Below are 20082 nucleotides of genomic sequence, written 5' to 3' on the forward strand. Positions count from 1 at the left end.
AGCAGAGCTGCTCCATCCTCTGATCAGCCTGGAGCTTCCTCTGGGCTCTCTGCAGCAGCTCCAGGTCCCTGATGTCCCCAGGTGGGGACATCACCCTGCCCCTGCAAGAACCGGGCACAGAGGCAGTGGGTACTCAGTTCTTTCATGAAGAATTTGTGCTTTATGTCAACACATATTTTTGTGGTCAAATTCCATTACAGTCCCTCATTAATTTGTACTTATCCCTGGCAGTGCCCAAGGCCAGGCTGGCTGGGGCTTGGAGCAGCCTGGGACAGTGGGAGCTGTCCCTGCCAATGGCAGGGGGAGGAATGGGATGAGCTTTGAGGTCCCTTCCCACCCAAACCATCTGTGATTCTATGATTTCACTTCTGAGAACATCAGGAATGTGTTCTGGCACCTAATTCAAGAGCACGTTCAGCAGTTGTTCACTGTGCCTAAACATCGATAGTTAAATTGTTTGATAGGGAAATATTATATGACACTAACTCAGGATTTCCCACTGTGTATTAATACAGACCCAGTGGCTCAAAAAGTACAGGGAAAACCCTTGCAGTGTGTGAGCTGCGGATATTTTCAAAACAAAAACGCTGAAGGATGACAAACAGAAACGATGGCAACTCGGGCACGCTCCTGCATCCTTTTTTTCTTGTAGCATGACCACCATCTAGTGGGACACGGGCAGCCAGTGCACAAGGGTGCTGTGTGCTGATAATGGAATAAAATACAGCTGCTCACGTGCCTGTTTGTCTCCTCTTCTGAGCTGAAATATTGGGGGCTTCTGAAAAGCTTGATTTTGCATATTTTCTTCTATTTCCCAACAGCTGGTTGCACATACGAAAGGAAATTTGTCTATACCAATGTCTCAGCTATTCAAATGTAATTATGTAAATATTTATAGACACAAAGTCATAAGATCTGATTTGTTTTCTAAAATTGCCTTCTCCCTTGGTGTTTTCCTTAATGTAACTAATATTTATGCAGGAATAAAAATGAAAACAAAATAATATTCTCTTATTTTTTATTCAATTACAGTGAGTTTAACCCTTGAGAAAACTACCATTCTTGTGCTTTTTATCTCAGGCTGGCTGAGATACCAGAATTATCCAGGAGTTACAAAAAAGCTAGGTTGTGTGACATCTTTTTTCAGCAATATTGCAGATGCTTAAGACCTTATACAGAAGTTTAAATTTATGCTAACCAGAAATTCTTAAATGCAGCTTGCTTTTTCTTTGTGTTTTAGCACCGCACGTCGGTCACAGATTCCTGATTTCCTCCTGATCTTAAAAGCAAATCAGTTGAGTATTTTCCTCCCCATATTTTTGCTGAACACGTGGAGCAGCTCTTAGATTTGTTTCTGTACACAAGAGCTGGTGTTACACTAAAAACATCCCCAGGACTTTGGTTCTTCTGCAAGTCCTGATGATTTGGAACCCATTTCCACCACAATTAAATAATATTGCCAAGATAAATTGTTTGCCAGAGATAACTTCAAGCCCTCAAACAAATTACCTAAGAAATGTAGAAACAGAAGGTGGCACGAAACAAATTGTTTCCATGTCCTGCGCTGAGAGGAAGGAAGGAAGGAGCTTATCTCTGGTACAGATTCACACAATGCCTTCACCGTGGCCTGGGGAGACTCAGGGGGAGGCTGGGAATGCTTCACACATCAGACATGCAAATATTGAAATTCAAATTATTTGTGTAAGGACTCCAGCAATTTGGGGGAGTGCAGCAAAGCTGCTCATGGATTGCATTGGGGAAAAAACGAGTTAAAAAGAATCTGTCATTTGTTGTAGCCCCTTCCACCTCAGGCAGAGGAGGGTTTAATTCTGTGCACGTTTGTAAAGTCCCAAAGGTTTGTCATTTGTGTGGATCTTTCCCCACTGACTATAGCTCTGCGTCAATAATGTGTTCAGATTCTAGCAAAGAAAGAAAAGCTGTTTTTCATAATCTATTCCCTTTGCAGCCTTTCTGTGGGCTGAGCCACATCTGCCGTGCTGCAGGTGCAGGGTGATAACATTGTGACACATCTCTTTCTTTCAGGCTGTTCTCAATCCCTCCACAGCACAACCTGAAATATAAAAACAACCTTATTATTATTATCCCTCTGACCCTCTGGAAAACAACCTTATTGGCTCTCTGCCTGCTCTAGGTGCTTAAATTTAGGATGTGCCCCTTCAATATTGGCTGAAGCAATGGTGATTTACAGAAATTAATTTCAGAACTTTCATTGTCTGTATCTCTGGTGCCTTTTGTCCTTCTCCTTTTAATTTATTTGATGTGGCCCATGGACAGCAGTAAAGCACCACAGAACAGCTGTGCCTGGTCTCAGAAAAGGGGAGCTGTGTAAACTCAGGAACCTTTTTAAGAAGGTAAAAGGAACACCTAAAGTGCTGAAAGGTTTTGAGGGAACAACAGAAACATGACCACTGAGGCAGTGTAAGTGCACATCAGTATCAGGACAAACTGGGAAAAGGGCAAAAAGGAGCAGCAGAGCTCAGGAGGTCATTAAAAACAAGAAGAAAATCGAAAGAACCATAAGCACTGATCCATTAAACACAAACCAGGGCAGAGGTGGTTATAAAACCAAACTGAGGCGCAGTTGAAACAAGGCAGAGAAATGCACAATAAATGTTTTTGCAAGTAACAGGGAATCTACTGAGAAGTTTGGAGAGCTAACAGGGAGTCCAAACACCCAGGAGAAAAGAAAGCCCAGGTTCTGAGAGCCCCAGCTTTCTCCAAAGTGAGACTGGCTGCACTTCAACCTCTCCTGGGAGGCTGGGTTTGTTTCAGCGCAGGGAAATGAGACTAAATGCTAACTGTAGAAGGAATAAAAAAGATCTCATGTACAGCCAGCCAGAAGCCTCCAAAAATATGGCTTCTAGAAATGGTACCTAGAAGAGCAGAAGAGATGTTGAGGTGCCTGCTGTGGGTGGGGTTTTTTGGTCCTTGAGTGAAATGGGATGCAGCCTGTTGGCGGGGGCTGTCAGTGGGAACAAGAGAAGGACCCACTGATGCCAAGAGCCCAATAAAACAGGATCAGAAACCACAGAATCATAGCATCATAGGATAGTTTGATTTGGAAGGATCCTTTTGCAGGTCATCTGGTCCAACTCCCCTCTGCCACGGGCATCCTCAACTAGACCAGGTTGCTCAAAGCTGCGTCCAAATGTTTCCAGGGATGGGGCATCCACTACCTCTGTGTCAGTGTTTCACCACCCTCCTTGTCAAACACTTATTTCATATCTCTAATCTTAAGCGGACTGTCCTTCAGCGATCTGCAGCAAAGAATTGGGGAAGAGACTCTAACACCCGCTTTTTCTGCCGCGCATCACTAGAAGCTTTGCTCTAGTGTCCTTCCAGAACTGCCTGAACTTCCCTTGGAGTGCGTAGTAACTAAACCCAGCAAATCCAACTTCCCCGTCGCGGAAATGACCGCGATCCGAGCCGGGACGGGACGGGAGCGGCCCCGAGGCGGGGTTTGGGGGCGGCCGGAGCCAGCCCCGCTCCGCGTCCCGCACCGCGCTCCGCTCCCCGCTCCCCGCTGCCCGCTGCCCGCTCCCCGCTCCGCTCCCCGCGATGCTGGCGCTGCCGGCGCTGCTGGCGCTGCTGGCCGCGGCGCTGCTGGCGCTGCTCGGGGCCGGACGAGCGGCCGCCCCCGGCTCCTGGGCTCCCCTGAAGCGCTGGGCCCTGGGCTGCCTCCTGCTCTGCCTCGGCGCCTGCCGGCAGCGAGCGGCCACGGGCACCGCCGAGCCCCGCCGGCCGCGCCCGCTCCGCGCCGACCCCCACGTGAGTGACCCGGGACCCCCGGTGCTGGGACCCCTTCCCTGGGACCCCCTTCCCTGGGACCCCCTTCCCTGGGACCCCCTTCCCACGGACCCGCTTCTGCGATACACTGTTCTCGTATCCTGGCATCCCTGTGTCCCACATCCCTGGCACTCCCATCTCCCTGTTCCCCTGGCACGCTATCTCCTGCTTCCCTACGTTCCCCCAGTCTGGGAACTGCCGTCCCCAGCCTTTCCATGTTCCCCTAGTCTTGGACCTCCCATCCCCGGCGTCCCCGTGTTCCTCCAGTCTTGGAACTCTCATCTGTGGCATCCCGACGTTGCCCTAGCTTTGGAACTCCCATCCCTGGCATCCCCATGTTCCTCCAGCTTTGGAACTCCCATCCCTGGCATCCCCATGTTCCTCCAGCTTTGGAACTCCCATCCCCAGCCTCTCCATGTTCCCCCAGCTTTGGAACTCCCATCCCTGGCATCCCCGTGTTCCTCCAGCTTTGGAACTCCCATCCACAGCATTCCCACGTTCCCTCAGAACACTTTTTTCCCTTTGGACTCAAACTTCCGTGGCCCTACACCACCTCTACCCCACTGCATCCTCTGCATTCCAGCCCTTGCATCCCCCTGGCAATCCCTCAGGTGCTCCAGTTCCCTGCATCCCCGTGCCTGGCACCCCTCAGTGCCCAACCCCATTTTTTTGAGCTCTCCTTTCTTTTGGCTAAACTTTCACTGCTGCTTTTAAAGCTGCCTGGCTGTTCTCAGGGTGCCTGCTATGAAATACAAAAAGTGAAACCAAAATTTGATCCCTGAGCAGAAGCCTACGGAAAACAAAGGATTGCTGACATTCTCCCCTCCCTTTCCTGCCCCCAGCTGGAGCTGAAATGCATTTCCCTTTCCCCAGGCTCTGGATTCCCTGTACTTCACCGGCTTTGCAGAGACCAACAGGAGCTTTGTGATCGCTCGCCTCGCCCGACGTCCTGCTGGCCTCTGTGAGATGTGGCTCTTCCTCAGGCTGGATGGGATAGGAGAGTTTGAAGTGAGTGCTGGATGTGGAGTGATGTTCAGGAGCAGTGCCTGACTCCTTTCTTGAACCTCTGATGGAATCCCAAGCCAAAAATTTATGTTCTCTGCATCTTCGCACCAGTAAGGCACCAGGGCTGTGTCTGAAGGCAATGGTGGAACCGGTCAGAACATAAATCAGAACTGGTCAGAGTAGTGGGTATGTCCCTTTTTTGCAGGATCTGACACTCATTCCCCTTTCCCATAATCTGCACAAAACAGAACAGTTTCTCAAAAGTGCCTTATTAAATCCCCCAGGAGGAATTTGAGCATCCAGCCTTTCCAGTCAGGTGCAGCACATGGTTGATGAGTTCCATTTTATGCTTATGGTTGGTTTTTCCCCCTTTTTTAATTTTCATGCTATAAAAACCATTTGGAATTGCCTCTTTAAAAGAGAGGGAAAAGCTTTTAGGGAGTTTTATGCACATCTGCTTCATTCTTGCTGAAAAGAAAGCTTAATCAGATACCATTAATCAGATTTTTGCCTGAGGATTTTCTTTTTTTATTAAGAGCTGGCTACATACTAAAGGGGAGAAGACCTGACATAAATCCCTTTCCACTCAACTCTCTTTATATTCACAAATCTCTTTCACTAAGTAGCCATGACCAGGAAAAGCAGGAGAAATCCTATTTGGAGAATATAGAAAAAAAGAGAGAGGATTGATGTGCATTATTTTGGGTTTTTAGTCATATTTAGTATAACAAGACTGCTTTGTGGCAACCTCACAATTGAATTAAGCAAATGTTTTCCTACAATATTTCCTTTTTTTAGCACCCACAGCACCCAAACATGATGGTGAGAGATGAATCCAAAGAGATCTGGAGTGGAGGAGGACTCACTATGGAATACTTGGAGCCCCAAATGTGCTGGAAGATAAATTTTGATGGATTACTCAGGTACTGCAGCACTCCCTAATTTCATTTATCTACACATAAACCCAAGACTTTTTCAGCACTATCTGGAAATATATTTCATTTATTTTAAATTTAACCAGCATGAACCCAAAGCTGTTTGGTAACTAAAACACTTTGGTTTTTAAGGAATGAAAATAAATCTGGTGGTGTAGAGTATTATGGATTCTTCTATTCCAATTCCAAACATGAAAGAAACATTTTGCTGTTTGTTTAGGATATAAACAAAATTATAATATAAGATAAAATTATAAGGATATAAAATTATAGTGCTTTGCCTTGCAGGAAAGGATCCTACAGACAGCAGTGGAGTGAGGAGGAAGGAGAACTTGTACCAGTTAAATTCTCTTTGCAGTAAGTTTTTCAGCTTTGCTTTGGGATGTACAGTAAGCTCATAGCTCATTTAAAATGCCAAAAATCAGAATTTTCCAATAAAATACAAAGATTGCCTCTATCAAAGTACAAGTGCACAACTTGGCCTTGCATGAACTGAATGCTAATAATGTCTTTTTTTTTTCCCTCTCTCTTTTTCTAGGTGGGAGAACTCCACAGATGTTTTTAACTTTAATGTTGACAGTAACCCCAGAACATTTGCTCTTGCTTTAGCCCAGGAGCCTTGGACCATCGAGCTCTTCCACAGGGTCAAAAAGTAAGATACAAGATTAATAACTCCTGGGGTTAATAATAATTTTTTCTATAGTTCTCTTCAAGGTCTGATGTGTGTTATAGTTGAATTTAGAAGGTGGGTTTAATTTGAAGTGCTCTAATAAAGGACATGGCTCTTGGTTTCAATGCCACACCACACCTGGGGGATCCTGCACACAGGTATCTGAGTGAAGTCCTCAGCATCAGGAATATTTCTTATTCGTTCTGTTTTCATTGATTTAGGCAGCTCCCAAAGTCAATGGTCCACATATAGCTAAGAAAAGGAATATAATCCTATGAGAAAGGAGCTGAACTGGGTGTTTAAAATACTACAGAAACTCTGGAGAGCTAAAAATATGAGAATCAACGGTGTGAAATTATGTATATCAATAATGTGTGTGTTTTGGTGATACCTGCTGAGTTCTAAGCAGCAGCTGTTTGGCAGCCCAGCATTTCTTCAAACAAAGGGTGATTTTCTATCCTGTCAGGGTGAGAATTTGCTGCTGTTTCATTCTCAGGTGTCTCATTATGTAACAGTAACTGGGAAATGTAGAAGTGATGTGTAAAATCTGGGATAGCCATGGTCCAGATGCTCTGAAATTTCCTTCATTTTGGGAGATAAATCCATCAGATTGGCGCTGAGGAGATTCCTGAGGAGGATTGGAGCTCTTGCCTGTGCTGACCCACTCCTTTCTTTCTTTCTTTCTTCCAGGCAAAGGGAGCAGCATTTCCGACACGAGCAGTGGGGCCGGTCTGTGGGAGAGATTGAAATAGAAAATTCTGGGAAAATTGAACTTTCCCTCCAAGGCATTCGGAGCCACTCCTATGGTAAAGAATTCCCTGCCTTGGGAATGCCCTCAGTGTAGCTGGCACTGGCAGGGCAGTGAGATGGAGGATTAGCTGTTAAAATAACCAGGTCAATGCCTGGGCATGAAATACAGACATTCCAGAGGAAATACCAGCACAGGTTTGGGAACATACATTGGTTACCATGTTATCCACGACTTGGTATTTCTTTATCCAAAAAGAAATATCTTTTTGGATATTTGTTTATTATTTTGGATATATTCTTTATTGTGAAGCCAGGGACTGTTAGTTCACATTTCCCAGGAATGGTGAAACTCCAGCTTGAGGGATTTTGGGTTTTTTTTTGCAGGTGTCCGGGACTGGGCTGAGATTCGCCGTTATGTGATGATTTTGGCACACTTTGAAGTAGGTATTAACATGGCAATACAGGAAATTTTCCTGAGCTTTTCAGGCATGTTTAAGTATCCAGAAATAAGGATTTGGGAACATCCATGGTGCACATCAAAAGTTCTCACTGGTGGCACCATTAGCCCAGATCAGTGTTGAGAGCTTTTGCTCTCTCTCAAAAGCAGAGCTGTGTGTGTAAAAACTGAGATTTTGTTACACTGATTGAAGCAAAACTTGTTTGATAACGTGAAACAGTTTGTTTTGGCTTTTTCAAGAAAAATTAGGCAGGCAGCTTTACAGGAGAGATTCTCAGCTGCTGCAAGTACCCAGCACTCCCTGGAGCTGCTGCAGAGCTGATTCCCATTAATGGGAAGCCTGAGGTGTTTGAAGCATCCTAAGCCTTCATGACAGCAGTCAGCAAATATTTCTGCCTGTGCTGAGCCATAATTCTCTGCAGTGCTGTGTGGGGGAGAGGCAGAGCTGTGGCTGCTGGGAGCACACAGCCCAGGGGCATGCTGAGGGCAGCCCCTGCCAGCTGCCAGCCAAGCCCAGCAGATGCTCCTGAAAGGGCATTTCCTTTGCCAAGCCAGGCATAAATCAAAACTCTCTATTATAGGCAGCATTGCCGGGGTTTAGACTGAATTCAGGATAAAAGTTCATTTCCCAGCTTGGAAAATCCCACTTCTGTACAAATCCTGATTTATCATGTGCCTGTGTATCATCAGTGTGGATAACCAACCTCTCCCTGTTGTCCAGTTTTTCAAGACTCAAAGTGTCTGTGGCTGTTCTGCCCCTAATTAAAAGGCAGCTGACTTCATTAAGAAGTTTATTGCAGCTTGAAGCTTGGAGCCCTCTTACCCTGAGTGTCTGTACATTTATATCATCAGAGGAGGCTTAGATTTGCCTCAGAGCAGCCCAAGTGGAGCATGAAGAGTCCAGACCTAAGGATGGAAGAGAAATTAGTAAAACCAGGAGATCCCAGTTCCTTCTTAACATTTTCCAAATCTGCTGCTCCCAGACATAGATGAATAGAGGTTAGAAAAGTCTGGTCATAGTAAACCAGTTTTGTTCTTCTTTGCAGGCTTTGTTTCCCTCCTGTGTCCTCTTGCTTTGGACTTTCTGTTGTTCCCATTGTCCTTAATTTGTCCTGAATGTGTTTGGTTTATTTTCCTGGATTTGTTTGCAGCCAGATCTTCATGGGAGATGTAGTGAGAGGATTTTAAAGTGTGAAACCATAACACATTGCATAGGCTGAGTTCTATCCTGTGTCTTCTTGGTCCAGCCAGTGAAGCACCCTCAGAAATGAACCTGCACAACTCTGGCTGCTTTTTCTTTCTCTCTCTTGCAGGATGGGACTGCAGCACATTTAACAGTTATCAGCATGCCAGCTACCACAACTCAGTAAGTGACCAAAGAACTTTATGTTGCTAAAACCACTCATCTTAGAGGTGGCAAAAGCTGCTCTGCAGGACACCTTTGTGTGAATTCCTGCTTTGAGCCTGTACAGCCCAATTTCCATCCACTCCCTCATGCTCCCAGTTTTCTATTTGTAGTTAGTCACAAGGACAGCTTTCACCTTCCCCTTGCTTCCTTTCCCTTCAGCTGCTGAGGGCTGATGGAGCTGTCTGTCTGTCTGTCTGTCTGTCTGGATGATTTAGAGGTACAAGCTGGGCACTCCCAGCTGAGAAGGCTCCAGCTGCAGTGGGGCATTCCACAGGAGCCCTACCTTGCTCACTGCTGTTCTCTGCATCCAGAGGGTTAAAGATCAATGTCCATGGCCCCAAGGCTGCTCCAAGCCCCATCCAACCTGGCCTTGGACACTTCCAGAGATGGGGCAGCCACAGCTTCTCTGGGTACCCTGTGCCAGGGCTTTCCCATCCTCACAGGGAAGAATTTCTTCCCAATATCCCATCTAGCCCTGCCTCTGGCAGTGGGAAGCATTTCCCCTCATCCTGGCACTCCCTTTTCCAAAGCCCCTCTCCAGCTCTCTTGAAAGTCCCCAGAGCCTTCTCTTCCCCTGGCACTAAAGTCCCAATTCTCTCTGCCATTTTCCTGGTGCATTTGAGTTTTGGCTGAACTTCAAACCTGCTGCATTCGTGTCCCCTTCAGCCTCACTGTAGGTTATGTGTTTTTTCCTGATGGGAGGAAGGCTGGCGTTGAGTGGTCCAACGCCTCCCTGGCCGAGCTGGCCGAGGATGGGCTGATCCAGGAGGAGTATGGAGTCAGTTTTACTGCTGGTAAGCTCCCCACAGTCCAGCTGCCTCTGCCTTCATTTCTTGGCCTGCAGTTCCTTTAGTGGAGGAAAGAGTGTTCAGTGAGATTCCTGGGGAATGCATCATCTTACACCCTGAGAAATCTACTTAGAGCCATAAAATCTTGGTTGGGGTTAGAAGGGACTGGAAGATCCTCTGGTTCCAACCCCACTGTCACTGGGCACTTCCCTGCTTAAATGAAATTGTAGTTGTGGTGTGTCCTGGGTGAAAGGTGTCCACTGCAGGGTCAGGGTCACAGGATCCAGAGGGAGAGTTACAGATTCTGTTTGTGCTAGTCCACATAAAATAGGGATTTCCACATTTTTGGGGTATCAGAACATCTCTTATGAGGTGGATTCAGCTGGAAATGTGGTTGATCATTTTACTTGATTTACAAAGCAGGCAGAACAATCACTCTTCAGAAAAGCATAAAAAACCCCATACACAAAAATAATAGATATTGGGATTGTTTTGAGATAAAATACTACTGAAAGTTGGTGACTTTGTTCCCTTTTCACTCTTCTCCAAGGTGGCAAGAGCTTTGATGTTTCTGCAGCTCTGGATAAGCAGGCCTGCCCCATGGTGTACAATGGCCTGACAGGGAGAGGAGTTTTCCACGAGTGCATTGCAGATTTCCAACTCAATGGCTTAACACCAGGCTGGGGCCTGGTTGAATTTTATTACAGGTAAAATAATTACAGGCAAGAAAAGGTAAAAAATTACCATCCTCCTGTATTTACTTGTATGGTTACAACTCCATAGATATTTGAAGCATAAATGCACTGATTTTTTTAACTGATGTAAAAAAATGTTGCTCATTTAGTGCTTAATGTGTTTATTAAGTTGACAAGCACTCATATTATTTGAAAAGGAATAATTGCACAAGCACTTAATGGGTGCAGCATATAATTTGTTTGTTATATAGGTTTATGTGGGTTTTATATAGGTCTCCATGTAGGTTTATGAGTTGTAGGATGCTCCATTCTGGACACTCTTATTTAGAAAATCTGTCCCATTATAGAAATAAAGAATCCTCACCCCAAACTGAGGCAGTTTACAGGGTGAAACTTGCTCACTCAAGGATTTATTTGGACAGATAAATGTTCAGAAAATCCCCACAGAAATGGCTCTGTTAGGGGCAAAATTATATCCACAAAGAATGTGCTTCCATTTTCAGGGAAGTGCTGTTCCTGCTGCCATGTGTTTGTCACTCTTTCCCTGGAGCCTTTTCCATATGGAGCCTTTGCTCTCATGAAAGAAAAAGGCAAATTTTGTTGCTTACATTTTGTTTGCTTTTTAAAATAAACACCAATCCTTGGCTGCTAGAGGAAATGCCATAAATGACTTTCCGCAGATGGAGACCTCAGCTCCTTTGGAAAACCAGACATATTTAAAGCACATCAAACAGGCCAAAAGTGCAAAATACCTGCTGGTTGAACTTGAACCTGCAGCTGCTCCCTCCCCTTTTGGGCTGTCCTAACCTGCCTGGTGGAGGAAATGACCCAGCAGGGAAAGCCTCAGATAAAACCCAAACCGGGCTCGTTCTGCAAGCCCAGACAGCCCCAGGGAGCCTTCACTTGGCACTGCTGACACAATTCCTGTCAGCTCCACCTCATATCTGCTCCCAAATCAACCCCATGGGACAAATGAAAGGGTGGGGGTGTTGTTCTTCTTCTTCTTCTCCACAAGACATCAGCTCAGCATCGCTGCTCTTCCCGCAGGGACGAGGCCGCCCAGCCGGTTCCAAACCTGCAGCTTGGTTCCAGAACAGAGGGACCCGACCCTGCCACTGATGCCTCTCCCTCATGATCATCTACAGGCACATCCCAGCAATGCTAGCAAGCAGCAGCTTTCCAAAGAAATGTAATTCCCTGCAAAAAACCAGCACTGGTTTGAGTGTAGAGCTCGTCACAGGATGCCGGGGAGGTCAAGGGTATAAAAGGATTTGGAGAGAAATGAGATCTATTTTTATTAGTGCAGCTTTCAGTGGTTGCTAACCAGGGTGGTCTGGAGGCAATTTGAAGGAAGTCTGATTGCAGGAGGAATGCACTGGGAGGGATCATTCCATGCTCTGTCCTTTGGTGTTTTTCCTCAACTTCCAGCTGCTCCCCACCGTGACGACCAGGACCTCAGGCTACGTGGATCACTGACCCAATTTAGCAGCTCCTCTCTTCTCTCAGATTTGTTTTTGAAATAAAAACTGTGTATTTCTGAACTCTCTGGTTGTTATAGTCATTAAAACATGGGGAAAAACCTGTTACAGGATTTGATAATTTTGTCTGTGGCTTTGTAAAACATGAAGTGGAAGGAGCAGGAGCAAGCACATCTAAGTGAGGTGTCCTCTAGGAATAGCATTAATGGCCAATGAGATAAGTGGTACAAACATGATTTTGCCTTGTCTGAAGGAAAGCCAGGGTCTGGTAATCCAGTTTACAAAGGGATCTGAATTCCTCATCATTCCCTTGTAGGGATTAACCACAGAATCCAAAATAGTCACTGGCCTGAGGTAGGTATTCCCTACCTAGATGCATCTTGCCATTAATTACTGCAAACTAAACATACTTAAAATATGCAAAAAAAAAAAAAAAAAAGTTCAGTGGAAAGTGTGGAGAGGAGAAATTAAGGAAAGACACCTTATAATTAGAATAATGCCACCATTCTATTTCAGAAAACAGTGAAATCTGGGTGCACATATCTGTGTTTTTATAATCCTTGCTTAGGCTGACAGAGGAAGAGATTTTAACAGAATTTAAAGAAGAATTTTTCCTTTCTGAGGCAGTTGCTACACTTACTGCTGCAACAACTTTTTCTGCAGAATGGGTGCATGAATATAAAATTATTCCCCCCGCATTTATGACATGCATGTCCCAGTTTGGGATGTGTCACTGAACAAGGCTGGGGTGCTGTGACAGGCTGGTTTTATCAGCACCCTCCTGCAGCTGTGAGAGATCCCCATTCCTTAATTAATTCCCTAATTAATAACCTGATCCCTGTTCTGCGCTCCTGCCCTTGAGCTGCACCCCAGCGGGTGCAGGTGCTGTGCTCCTCCTTCCATCCCAAAGCACCCCTGGATGAGCCAAGCTGAATTTTGGGTGCATTTCTTTTGGGGCTGGCACCGATTCAGAGCTTTGGATTGTAGCTGCACCTCCATAAACCCTTCTCCAGTTACAGTGGTACTAATGGCCACATTCCTGTGAGCCTTGCACAAACTCAAAGATGTCTTAAATCTGCCTGTGCTCTCGTGGTCTCAAGGTGCTGAAACAGGGAGCTTCTAAATTTCTCCAGACAATGGTACTTTGACAGGAGGGAAGGCCTTATGCCTCCTTTTACACCTCAGAAATCAGTCAAATAGGTAATTTTAGAAAGGTTAGGAAAATAATGATGTTATACATCGCAGTTTGTTCCTATTAAGTGTGTGGCTTGTTTTGCTATGATCTCAGGAACATCTGTTCCTTTTTTTCTGTGGAGTTCTTGTCATCTCTTTCCCTTTCACTTATTTCTTCAAGGCTAAAACATTAACATTTAGAAGGTGGAAGACAGGCACATAATAAAGCAAGGTTTTGGAGGTGTCAGAGCATGTAGATTATGAGAAAAAAAGTTAATTATGACTCTGGGACCACAGTTTGAGAAATCACTATAAAAACAACTCCCTGTCCAGGCAAAAAATTTAAAAAAAAAATCCCATCAAGGAAGGGATTGGTCTGGCTATTTCCTAAATTCCAGAAACTGGGCTTAGAAGTAGGGATGCTGTGGGGAAATGTGTCTCCCAGGATTACTGGAAGTTGATGTTGCTGCAGTGGAGGAGGCAGAGATGAAGCCTCCATCACTCTCCTTTTGTCCTCTTCTTGTTTCTTTTGGTACCAGTGGGTGGAGAATTAGAGCACTCCTGAGTTCAGCTGGGAAAAGTTCAAGCAGGGTACAGCAAAATGATTAATAAAGTTTGGAGCTGGCAGGTTTATTTGCCAGGTGATGAACTACTGGTAGGGTATTTCAGCTCCAAGGACTTGAAATAATTGACTGTGGGGGTTTTCTCCCTGGATTTCAAATTACTTTAGAGCAAGCCTGTGTCCAGGACAGATGGAATAACTTATTTAATTTAAAATAAATCTCCCAAGCCCCACGCTTTGACCATATGAAGTGGTCCTTCACTTTGTGGCTCCTTTCTCAGTGGAAAAATCCATCTTGGGAAGTGCCTCTGCAGCCCAAAAGCATTAATTTTGAGCCAAAAAAGCAATAAATGGAGGTGAGCCCTGGCCAGGAGTGAAATGCAGCATGTGATGTGCATGAAGGGGGGCAGCTGGAGCCTGCTTGGGATGAGCTGCTTCCCCAGCATCTGGAGGAGGGAGCACCTGTAATTCCTGCTGCTGTCACGGCAAAATGCTCCCAAAAATCCCCTGCACCTCCCCCTGGAGCTCCCTGCACGTTGAATTTCAGGATTCAGGCCTTGTAAAGAGGTCATTTAAAGGCTGTCAGCCCCAAACTGAGCATTTCCCATCAATCTGCTCCTGGCTACTGATGTCTAGAATGGTAAATATTTTACTGTGCTTATATATTCTCCTTCCTTCTTGCAATTTTTCATGTGTTCATAGCTATAAAGGGCATTTTCAGTGACATTGTATTTCACTGGCAGAAAGAAAGGGAGGGAAAAAAAGTCTTTTTTTTCTGTTTGGATTTATGTTGTAGCTTTACAGTTGGTGAAGCAAAGTGTAGCCCAGGGAGCTCTGTAATTTATCAACAGAAATGCACTGTATGGCCAAATTATCTCTGCAAAGCCACTGATTATTTCCAAAGTGGACTTTTCCCTCCAGAAGAACGCGCTCAGCAGCCAAATAACTCAGAGACATTCCAGGCAGAGTGACTGATAACTGCTCACTCCCTTCTCCCGTTTACTGGAACCCCAACTCCCTCACATCTGCCATAAAAACCCACATTGCTCTTTCCATCCCAAACTGCTCTTCCCTAAAATGTGACTTTTTTACTGTTGCTCTCCCAACAGCCTCTGAGCTCAGGTGTCTAAGCAAAGTCTCTGTCCTGGGGCGCTTTTTGGGTCTCCCCTTTTGAGGTATTTTCCTCCCCTCGTTAAAGCTGTAATTAGTCACCGCATCGATTTTTGCTTTTCTTCGGCATAAAAAAAAACTTTTATTAAACCATAGTGCAAGTGAAGTTCATTCTAATCTGGCCATAAAATTTTACGAGAGGTGTAAATCAAAGGGAGGAGTGGCAGCAAATTCCCTGGAACAGTTGAGCCCTGTTCAGGCTCCCTCAGTGGAGTTAAATCCCTGCAGGAGCAATTAGCCTAACGAGCTGCTCTTATAAATAACGTCACTGATGGAGACATCTGGAGGTGTCTGCTCTGTGCAGAGAGACTTTCCAAATGTGCTGAGTGGTGAATGAGCTTTTTTTTTTTTTTTTGTGGAGATGCAGATCTGACATGTCCCAGCATGTCACGTTTTTGTCCCTTTTTCCAAGAAGGATGAAGAAGGGAAAGCGGGAGTGACATTCTCAGCCACAATGTCCTCTCTCATTTCTTGGTGGCTGAGCATGGGACAGCGTGCCTGAAGTGCTGACCCCACGTGCTTTGGTCAAAGAAGGGCAGAAATGGCCCTGGGCACAATAAACCTGGAGAGGTTCATGGCTGAGGTCCTTGTCACAGCCCTTGGGACATCAGAGACTGGCACTTCTGGCTGCTGTAGGGGTTAGAAATGGATTTTCAGAAAGAAATCCAGATGATGGCTCTCAATTTTTACTTCTGCCACAAATTATGCACGCTTGATACCTTTTGAACAACCTTTTTTAACCTTCAAACCTCCCTTCTGGATTTGGCACAGGAAATCCCACTCTTTGTTGCTTTTGTCACTCCTAAATGCCCTTTGAGAGAGGGCTGGGTAAGTGGTTGATAAAGAATGAAAAAATTAATTATAAAAATCGGGTTTAAGAATATTTAATAGTGTTTTGCAGAGGTGAGGAGTGGGAAAAGCTGTGAGGTCACACAATGGGTTGTCTCTACTAAAGCATCCAGATCCCAGTGTTTCCCTTCCCACTCTTGTTCCTGCTGTTATTCCAAGGCACGTAGGCTTCTCCCACATGTTTATAAGCTGATAAAACCATAACGCCAGGAATGTTTTCCTTCCCCTATTGCATTAACAAAATAAGTGACTTTGCAGATATAGCCTTGTTTACCTGACTTTCTACACCAAAACAATCGTTGTGAATAAATGTCATAATTCATGGCGAGGTGAGGAAAGGAGGGTTTCTTTTCTAAACGCTGATGTAAGAGCTGTGCATCTCCTTGTGGGTGAGGAACGTTCTGCTCTGCTGGGCTGGCAGCCCTCAGTGGTGACAGCAGGGCTGACAACATGCTCAGCCCAAATATCTGAGAATAAATCCCGGCAGACGCTGCTGAGCAATCCATAATTGGACGTGTCAGGCAGCTCCTGAGGACACAGGCTGGGCTCCCAGCAGGGCAGAGCAGCCCCACAGAATGCTTTTCATGGTGCAGGAGGAGGATTTGGACTGATCCCCTCAGAGATTTTCCCAAAGCCATAAATATGCTCTGTTGAGTGCTGTGTGAGGCTCTCAGAACAAACCCCAGCACAGGGAGCTCAGGGGATGGGGAAGAGCCCTGAGCCATCACAGCCAATTACACTGAACTCCCCAAATACATCAAGCATTTCATCAAGGCAGATCAAAGGGCCTTTCATGGGAAGGAAGAGCTGTGATCTGCCTTTTACCCACGGGAAAGCTCTGGGGAAGAGGCTGTCTGGCCAATTCTATGGCAGCATTCTTTAGCTGTTAACCCCAGAGTTTGCTCTCTGCTCCTCACAGCCCCTCCTGGGCCCTGCCCAGACCTACAGCAGCATTTCAGCTTTTTGGGATGGGAAACAGAGCAGGCAAGGTGAAAAATGGGGGGAGAGTATGCAAAAAAACCCCCAAATATGGTCAAACCTGTAAATGAAACCTGGCAGGACCCACTGTAGATGCTCCTTGTAACACCCCCAGTAAAATGGCTAAAACTGTGACTGCAAAAAGTGATGCTGGATGTGTTGGGCTATGAGGAATCCTCAGTTTTCATGCACATTAGGAATGTGCCATGATGATAATGCCAAGGTTTTCCCTGCCAATCACTGCTTGGCTTTGGGTTTCATGGTCGCAACTGGATCTGCTCAGCATTGAATGGGTATTTAGGGGAGCACCTTGTTCCTGGATAACTGGGTGTTCTGGAGATGATGGAAAAGCACTGAAATGAGTGAGGGTTAGATCAGTTATCCCTCACCTTAATGAACTGTGCAGAAATTGTTCCTTAAACATTATTTCCATCTTTTTCCATTTGTCTCAGAGAGAAAGGGACATCTTGGCAAAGCACTCAAAAAGAGCCATGGAATGGGTTGGGTTAAGGGAAGGGACCTTAAAAATCATCTCATTCCAACCCCAGCCACAGGTGGGACATTTCCACTGGAGTCCAGCTCTCCACTGAAGCACACAGAGTGATGCTCACAGGAAGAGTCAGGATCTGCATTCACATGTTTTCTCATGGATAACCAGTCTTGATTCAACCATAACACTAAATGTTTCTGCTCTGGGTAGGGATTATTGGATTTGGTTTCAGCTGGATCCCGATTTCAGCCCCTCAAAGGCTCCTGTAACCTTAGGGATGCTCTGGAGCACATTCGAGGCTCTTCTGCAGTCAGTAAAAACTGGACAATGAAAACCCATTTCCAACCATCCCTTTCTCCCTCAGGCTTTCCCAGTGTCACAGAGCTGTGACTCTGCACCCTGCTTTACATGGACTCGACCAACTCTCTTGAGGAACAAATATCAAATCATAAGATGGAGATTCTTTATTTTATTTAAATCCATCCTCACTCACACCACATCTGACTTCAGTGCTATTTGCTAACATTATTGAGCAATATTTCCTAGAAAGGCTGTAACTTGTGGCACTTTATTAATTCCCGCTGATTGAGGAATGAGGATTTTGTGCAGGCTGAGGTGCACAAAATGGAGCAGAAAAGGCCCCAGATGTGTTCTGTGCCTCTCATATTTGCCAGAGGTGTGCTGACACAGCACAACCCCAGCAGAGAGCACAACCCCATCCCCATCTCTGCTTGGGAAGGCTGAGCTAGAACAGAGTTACAGAATAAAGCAGGGATTTATTAAAAGGATCTCCTCAATGGATCCACCTTGGGCAGCCCAAGACCCCAGCCAGGGATGCACCCAAGATGAACCAAAATGGTCCCAAAATGAACCCAAGATGAACCAAAATGTCCCCAAAATGAACCCAAGGTGAACCAAAATGGCCCCAAAATGAACCCAGGATAAACCAAAATGGCCCCAAAATGAACCCAAGATGAACCAAAATGGTCCCAAAATGAGCCCAGGATAAACCAAAATGGCCCCAAAATGAACCCAAGATGAACCAAAATGGTCCCAAAATGAACCCAGGATGGACCAAAATGGCCCCAAAATGAACCCAGGATGACCCAAAATGGCCCCAAAATGCTCGAGCGCTCCCGGGGTCTCTCCCTGGGATCAGTTCTGCTCCATTTGCACCTTGCAGTTCATTGTCCCATCCCAGCTTTAGCCCCTGCAGTCCCACCCTGCTTGTTTTTCTCTCTCCAGCCCACGGGGTTTGTGCTCCTGGGCTGAGATTTGGATCATTTGTCCTTGGTGCCCAGCTGGAGCAGGAATTGTTTTGTGTCCCTGCTCTGTGCACAGAGCTCAGCATCCCCTGATGTGAGCCCAGACCCACACACTAAAGCAGCACAGAATGTGAAAAATAGAAAATCCAAAACCCAAGGCATCACCTCCAGGATGCTGCTTTCCTTTTCCAGCAATCTGGGATGTTTCTCTGTGTCTCCCCTTTCAGCCTCCTGAGACCAAGCACTTCCCATTTGTCATCTCCAATGACTCCAGAGGGTGTTTGCTCCAGGACCTTGCCTCTTGGATTTGTTTCTCCTGTCTGATTCACAGACCCCCAGTTTGTTTGATCTCCCAGGGCCAGCATTTCCAGCAGCTCCCAGGGGCTCCATGAAAGGGGAGCGAGGAAGAAGAGTTCACATGTGCTGCACAGAAATCTCCATATTTTAAAGGGTATCCTGTATCCCCGCTGGAACATTTTTAATGGTCCACAAATCAGAAAAGAAAGAAAGAAAAAAAAGAGTTGAAAACCACACTGAAGGCATTCATTGTTCAAAGCCCAGATCCCTGGGGTTGCTGGAGGCTCCATGGGGGCAGATCCAAGGAATTCTGTGCTCTGGGAGCCCCCTCACCCAGGCCTGCTGCTCTCAGGCACTCTCTGTTTGTTTTTCAGGGAAATGTTTCCATTTTTGGGTCGGGAGGCGAGCAGGAAAAATTCCAAGGAGGAATCTGCCAAGGTATTGGGTATGGAGATTAATGCCCTGCTTGTGGCAGGGGCTTGCTGGAATGTGTGTCAGAAGAGGTAAAGACTGATTTTATTCCTCTTTAAAGCAGAATTCTGCTGTCCTCGTGACATCCTTTGATGACACTGGTTGATCAAGCCAAAAGTGACGGCTGAAATTTTCAAAAGTAATAAACCCAGCATTAATCCAGCATATTCCAACTTTTATCTTCCCCTCAGCTTCTCCATTGATTCTCTCTGCAATTCCCAGTCACTAACGCAGGGAAATGGAGACTCCCATAAATAAACTCTGCTTTTTCCTTTAAGTGAGCTGTTTAATGTGTCTTACTCTTCACTGTGTGGTGACAGGGCAGTGAGAGGGATCCCCAGGAGCTGAGGAGGCTCCAGCTCTTCAGCAAGGAGCTGCATTTTGAGGCAATGCTATGCAGAGCCTGGATTTACTCTTACCTGGACTCAAAGGTGTAGTACTGAGACTGAAGAGCCAATATCCCACAGGAATATTGGGGCTGGCCAATATTGTTTAGACAAAAAATATAAACTTGTGAAATTGTGAGAATGGGCTCTCCAAAGATTTCTACATTATCAGCTATAAATGCTTCCAGACTGTCTTTGTTTCATAAAGTCTTCTTGAAATGGGGATTACTTATAAAAGTGGTTGTGCTGTAAACATCTGGCAGTTCTTGAGCTTCTGACTTGAACAGAAATATTGTTAATTGATACCTTTTGTAATTTGTAATACAAGTTACAATTGCAGCCAGGTGTGGGTTGGCCTCTCCCCCCAGGTGACAAATGATGGGACAGGAGGAAGTGGCACTGGGTGTTCACCCAGTAAAGAATTCCCTTTCCCTCTGGGATGAGCAGC

General features: G+C 45.7%; 1 protein-coding gene across 1 annotated transcript; it reads left to right on the forward strand.

Moving 5' to 3' along the window:
• Window positions 1-3579: 3579 nt before the first annotated feature.
• Window positions 3580-12009, forward strand: LOC131089644 (uncharacterized). The gene is made up of 11 exons (XM_058034475.1): window positions 3580-3789; window positions 4681-4815; window positions 5611-5735; window positions 6036-6104; window positions 6286-6399; window positions 7108-7223; window positions 7552-7607; window positions 8938-8990; window positions 9699-9826; window positions 10371-10527; window positions 11563-12009. The coding sequence occupies exons 1-11, from the start codon at window positions 3580-3582 to the stop codon at window positions 11648-11650; spliced, it is 1251 nt and encodes a 416-aa protein (XP_057890458.1). The 3' UTR covers window positions 11651-12009.
• Window positions 12010-20082: the final 8073 nt, after the last annotated feature.

This window comes from Melospiza georgiana, chromosome 14 (genome assembly GCF_028018845.1).
Source record: "Melospiza georgiana isolate bMelGeo1 chromosome 14, bMelGeo1.pri, whole genome shotgun sequence".
Lineage (NCBI taxonomy): Eukaryota > Metazoa > Chordata > Aves > Passeriformes > Passerellidae > Melospiza > Melospiza georgiana.